This window comes from Syzygium oleosum, unplaced genomic scaffold, assembly GCF_021117445.2.
Source record: "Syzygium oleosum isolate NSW1041296 unplaced genomic scaffold, Sole_v2.1 Sole_v2.39, whole genome shotgun sequence".
Lineage (NCBI taxonomy): Eukaryota > Viridiplantae > Streptophyta > Magnoliopsida > Myrtales > Myrtaceae > Syzygium > Syzygium oleosum.
The window spans coordinates 2,435,743-2,441,636 of NW_026607523.1; the positions used below are offsets into that span (position 1 = coordinate 2,435,743).

Below are 5,894 nucleotides of genomic sequence, written 5' to 3' on the forward strand. Positions count from 1 at the left end.
TTACCATAGAGTAATTTGAAGTGTGAAATTCAGGTGTTTTCAATTTGGATTACTTAGAATTTAGGTATGTTGGGGCGCATTTAGTCTTTAGGTTTCTTCGGCTTCAGGTTGGATCGGTTTGGATGGCTGAATGATTCAGGTTCTTTGGGTTATTTTAAATACGGGTCAAGTCGGGTACGTGTTGTTGGCTTCTCTTAATTCCGGGTTGGATCCGGCCAGTCTTCAGATATGCCAAGTTGGGTTTTGCCACCTCTAGTTCTAACGATTGAACCCCCTTTCTTAATGAGCCACGGAACCTCTACAAACGTAGTGCAGATTCCTAAAATGGAATTATGGGAGTTATGACAATCGCCGAAGATAAACAATTTTAAAACGCAGACTGTAGAGGCAAATTCTCAATTGTCGGCAGTACTTAGTGAAGTGAAATTGAATGTTGAGAGAGATTAAAGCTTAAAGATCTAAAGGCCCTTACCAAAAAAAAAGCTTAAAGATCTAAAGGCGTAATCAATGAAAAGATTGATTATGATTGCGCGAGCGTCATACTTTCCTTCTCAGTTTCCTCGAACAGCCTTCTGAGTTAGTGAAACTACAAACACCGAAATCACCCACATTCACATTTTGTTAAATCGGCATATAGATTATGCTCGTATTTGTAACCTATCAATCAGAGTCCCGAATGGAGGAAACATGGCCTAATTTTTAAAGGCGAAAAGACATGAAGCGGGACATGAAGCGGGACTAGGGTCCAGAACCCCAAAGGGTTACCTAATGAGGTAACTAAGAACAATCATGATCTGCCAAATTTTGCATGTTAAAATTTGCTCTAAGGGGAGCAAAAGAGTGCAGGGAGGGTGGCCTTAAATGAAAAAACTTACAATAGTTAAAACTTTTACCAATACAATGAGGTGGCCAAGCGCGTTATCCAAATTGATGGCCCAATCCGTTCAGCAAGAGCAGAATCAAGAAAAAAACGTGCAGAAAACGAGTTTCTCCACATACATATCTGTGTATGTACGCTCATGTACTCCTCAAAATGAAAGAGTAACAGCAACTTTACCTTCTTTGCACATAAACCAGTTGACATGGCAGAAGAATGATACTCAAATGTTTCTCCCACGAAAATAGAGCAGAACTACATCAGAACCCGAAAGCTTCATGATGCCAAAATTGCTTTTAACAGATGTCGATGAACAATGGTGGAGAGTTATAAAAAATAAATAAGATAAAGAAGCTGGATCGGTCTCATGAGCGATTCCCGCGTACATAAGGTCATCTTCACAGCAAGAAGCATATCAAGCTTCACATTCTGGGACTGCAAACAGGAGGTCTGATTATTCTGTCACAATATCTACAATGCTCGAGTCTAGGTCTTCAGAACTTGGATTTCCATGCCCTGCTTAGTAATTTTCACTGTCAACTCCAAGTAGATGACAGATTTTCAATAAAGCAGACCCCAAGTGCATCACACGCTACCCTGCAGTTGGTTGAGAAGCACCTCGGATCCATCACCCTCATCCTGGGATCCAGCTTCATCTTTCAGAGCTCCATTAGATAAGCCAAAAAACGATGCATACATTTTATCTTCAAGAAATCCCGACTGCCTCAACAACCCTACTAAAGCCTCTTTGGTTTCCAAATCACCTTCTTCCTCGCAAAGGTCGAAGAAATAAGACACGGTCACCGGCTTAGGCCTCCAACTTTTCGACCCATCGGCTAAAAATGCATCCTTAAAGCAAGAAAAAGCCTCAGAAATCCTTCTTTCCCCAGTATGACCTTCTGCGAGAATCTCCCACGTACTTGAATTTGGCTTCCCTCCCAATTCAACCATTCGATCAAGAATGCCCTCGGCTTTGTCCAATTTTCCTTCTTTAACATAAAAGCTCATGAGAAGGTTTCCTATCCTAGGGTCAAAAGATGTCCTCACTGAAAGCCATTCCTCGTACATCTTTTCTGCCCCCTCGATATCGCCGATCCGGACAAGAGACGATATCATGGCATGGTATCCAAGGTTCGGGATAGTGGGAAAAACTGTTTTGTAAGTGTTCCATACCCTATATGTTTCCTCTTTGTTACCAACAGTACCATACAGACTAATGAGATAATGATAAGGAATCCGATCTCGGCCAGTGATTCGACTCTCCACCTTTTTCAAGCAATCCTCAGCCTTTTCCAGCTGTCCCATCTTTATATACATTGTTGCCATCGTGCTAAATGTTGTCCAGTTGGGGTTGATCGTACTGTCCTGTTTCATCTGTTCAAAAACTTGCTCCATTCCTTCCACAGATCCCTGGGACCCACGAGATGATAACCAAATGTTGTACGAGTACATATCAAGTTGTATATTCTTCTCCATCATTTCTGACACCAGAGCATCAACTTTTGCATAATCCTTAAGATTCATGTAGAGGGTCATCATCACATTGAACGGGAGAGCATGCATGGCATAGCCTTTCTCTCTCATTTTGTCAATCAAGGATATTGCCTTCTCTTTCTCTTTGGCGCGCACATACGCATTGAGAAGAGCCCCATATATCCTTCTGTCCTTCAAAGTATCCGGTAGCTTCAAGAAGAAATCTTCAGCACTAGAAATGCCGTGCACTTTGGCAATCAGATCCAATTGAATGGCAGCATCACTGGCAGATAATCTGAACCTCTCTTCTCTATTGTTCATCCAATCATACACCTGGAGAATATATAAGAATTTCATGGTCTGTACTAAAGCTAAGTGAAAGAAAGACATGTCAAATGTTGGCTGCAGTTATCTACAACTAATTGCAGGATTTCAAAAAAATTTCATATAGAAACTACATATAACCCAACGGAAACAATTAACAGCAGGGACTGCAACAAGCAACATGAACAGAATATATTCCATTTCAAGGGGTATGGTGCACGTGACTGAGTGTCGGAGTTGTCTTTCCTATTGACCATAAATTTCAAAAACCTTGGGTTTCCATCAATGAGCGATTTTCACAAATAGTGAGATGTCGAAGTATGCACTCAGCCATCGATCCACGCAAATGACACAAACATGCAATGATACTTCAGACATAGCCAAACCAATAGGAATGTACATCCAAAGTATGTTACCACAAGTCCAAAAAACGAAGTTGATAATACCACTTGATAGTCCACATTGCGAAATGAACAACCAACATCCTAAGGCAGGAACACTCGAATAAAACTTGTATGAGGAACTGAAAGCCCACAGGTTACCATGCAATTAAATTTGCCCAAAGTAATGCAATGTTTACATACTTGTGAAATGAGTGCTTACTGTGAAATGATCATGAAGTGCAGACAACTACACGCAAAGACATTAAATGTCAGTTTAAGCATAATCGCAAGGTTAGTTGTCAACATCCTAAATCACATAACTGTCATATCCTAGATAAACCATTTCTACTGAGAGAACATCTTCTGCCAAAGACAAAGGGAGATTTGACAGCTTTTATTCTATTGTATAGTACAGAGACTCCCCAGCAGTAATTCTACCGATTGATGAGGGAGTTATTTCAGCTGGTGCTCAGCTCGCCTTACTTTTAAAAAGGATTCATATATACTACTTCGCTCAACATGATCAAACCATCTTACTTGGACTTGCACACCATTATGAATAAACAATGAGCTGTGCAAATTATCCCATATTATGCATTTCCAATTGATTCCTTGCTATTTCCCAATAAAAAGGCTCCTGAAGTCTATTACTTGCTAATGGCCAAAAAGAAAGTCCATTAGCTGCTAACATGACACCAGCAACCGCAGAAATTTTGCGGTATCGAACATTGGACAAAGCCAAAATCTATTAAAGGATCCAATTTGTGATGAATTATCTTCTCCCCATTTTAAATGATACTTCTGGATCATTACTGCAAAATGGAGAAATAAATTTTGCATCCATGAATGAAGAAATTGTCGTAGAAAAGCTAGTTCATCAGCTTTAGGGCAGAATAATAGTGAGTTGACAACCACAAATTATCAGTGCAACCACCTCTCTAACTATTTCGAATCATCATTAAAAGCCCACGATCATCCCATGGACATTTACAGAAATGACAATCGGAGACTGTGATGAAGGCTTTATATAAAGACCAAGTAGGGGTACAAGATATTAAACCATCTATAAGTTCGCCAACAAACAGAATCAACTAGCCAAAGAACATTCTCAGGGATGCCAAAGAACGTGCCAATGCTACAAAAACCCTGTGCAATCGAAATCATAAAACAAAGAAGTACTTAAAACAAGAACAAGGACCACAATCTGGAAACCTTTCCCCAAGTGAAATGAGCGGTCAGCCTGCTTGTCTTTGGCTAGTTCAATTTTGCAAGTCTATGACCTTGAATCCCAACCAAGTCCCAATCCCCCATCTTGCAAACCACCGAACCCATGGCCATGTCAAGTGGATCTTGGTCAATTTATCCAAATTTACACCACTGTCTCAAGCAATATTCATTCTTGACAGAAACAAGAAGAGAAAAATGAACCACCTCACAAAGGCCTGAAGTTTAAAAACAGGGTCGCAATTTCAGCAAGAGCAGAACCAACTCCTGAAGGAACACGTAAACCCATCACTCTGCCTAACAGGGCACGATATGTTACACATAAAAGCACATATCTCATCAAACCATGAAACAAACCAACCGACTCGACTCATCTTGTCTCTTTCTTACCTCGAGAGCCGGCTTGTACCGCTTGTACTTCCTCAGCTCCTTGACCACCCGACAGAGCTCCCACTTGGTCAGCTTCTTGCCCTCGCCCTCGCACTGGTTCAGCACGGTGGCCGCCCCGAGCTCGGGGGTCTCCATGAGCGATATCCTCTTGAACACGGCGCTCCACTTCACCATCGGCCTCCGTTCGTAGTCCACCGTGTTGTAGCTGTGGACCTGCGACACCGAGCACGATATGGCCGGCGGCTTGAAGGGGATCGAGCTGTAGCGGAGGATGATGTGGGAGACCTTCGACTGCAGGGGGCGGGGGTAGGACAGGGAGGGCGAGATCGAAGGGTTGTGGTTGTGGAGAGAAGGTTGGAGCAGCATCTTCGTTGATGGGTATTGGGTCTTTCGGTGGTTCTTGCAAGGTGGCGAAGTGGGTGATGTGAAGAGGGAGAGAGTTCAGGGTTTGAAGAATGGCGCTTCTTCTTGCGGCTGAAGATAAGCCTGGGAGTGTCAATCTTAGTTGAAAAAGAAAGAGTGGAGGTGCAGTGGGTGTCGGTTCCTTGACCCGGTTCGGCTCAAATGAAAAACGAATGGTGAACCGGAATATTTTTCTTTCCTTCTGATTTCATTTTTCTGTTCTTCATTACTTTCCAAAAAGGAACAACGGCACAAATAATTTCTGAACTTTACCTCAATACGTAATGTGATCCCTAAATTTTTAATTTTTTTAATATTATCCTTGAACTTTAACTTAGTGTGCAATGTGGTCCTTAAACTTTTAATCTGTTCAATATGATCCCTAAATTTTTTTATACATGTTGAACTTAATCACTGAAATATATGAAAATTTCAATATTGTCCCTAAATTTGAATTAATAGAAGGACAACATTTGAATATTTTCATATAGTTCAAGGACTAAACTGAACATGTACAAAAAAATTTAGGGACTGCATTGAACAAATTAAAAGTTAAAACACACTACCCATTAGGCTATACTTCATGGATCACATTGAACAAATTAAAATTTTAGAAATCACATTGTATATTGAATCATGAATTCCAAACATTTGGATGCACTATACATTTCAGATAGATGGGTCGGGTCGAGTTTGGGTAGGCCGAAAATGGGCCCAAATCAAATTGACCGGTAATACAATTTTAGTGACGCATAGCTGGTCCGACCTAATCCCAATCCACATTCTGTCCAAATTGGGCTCCAATTCTTTGCAATTTTCCA

General features: G+C 41.1%; 1 protein-coding gene across 1 annotated transcript; it reads right to left on the minus strand.

Moving 5' to 3' along the window:
- Positions 1-1,133: 1,133 nt before the first annotated feature.
- LOC115691334 (pentatricopeptide repeat-containing protein At1g02150) lies at positions 1,134-5,203 on the minus strand. Its single transcript, XM_030617931.2, has 2 exons — positions 4,672-5,203; positions 1,134-2,683 (listed from the first exon to the last, which is right to left on the minus strand). The coding sequence occupies exons 1-2, from the start codon at positions 5,035-5,037 to the stop codon at positions 1,463-1,465; spliced, it is 1,587 nt and encodes a 528-aa protein (XP_030473791.2). The 5' UTR covers positions 5,038-5,203; the 3' UTR covers positions 1,134-1,462.
- Positions 5,204-5,894: the final 691 nt, after the last annotated feature.

Coding starts and splice junctions, on each gene's coding strand:
- LOC115691334 (XM_030617931.2), bottom strand. CDS start 5,037: ATGCTGCTCCAACCTTCTCTCCACAACCACAACCCTTCGATCTCGCCC. Junction 2,684..4,671: donor GGTACAAGCCGGCTCTCGAG/GTAAGAAAGAGA, acceptor TATATTCTCCAG/GTGTATGATTGGATGAACAA.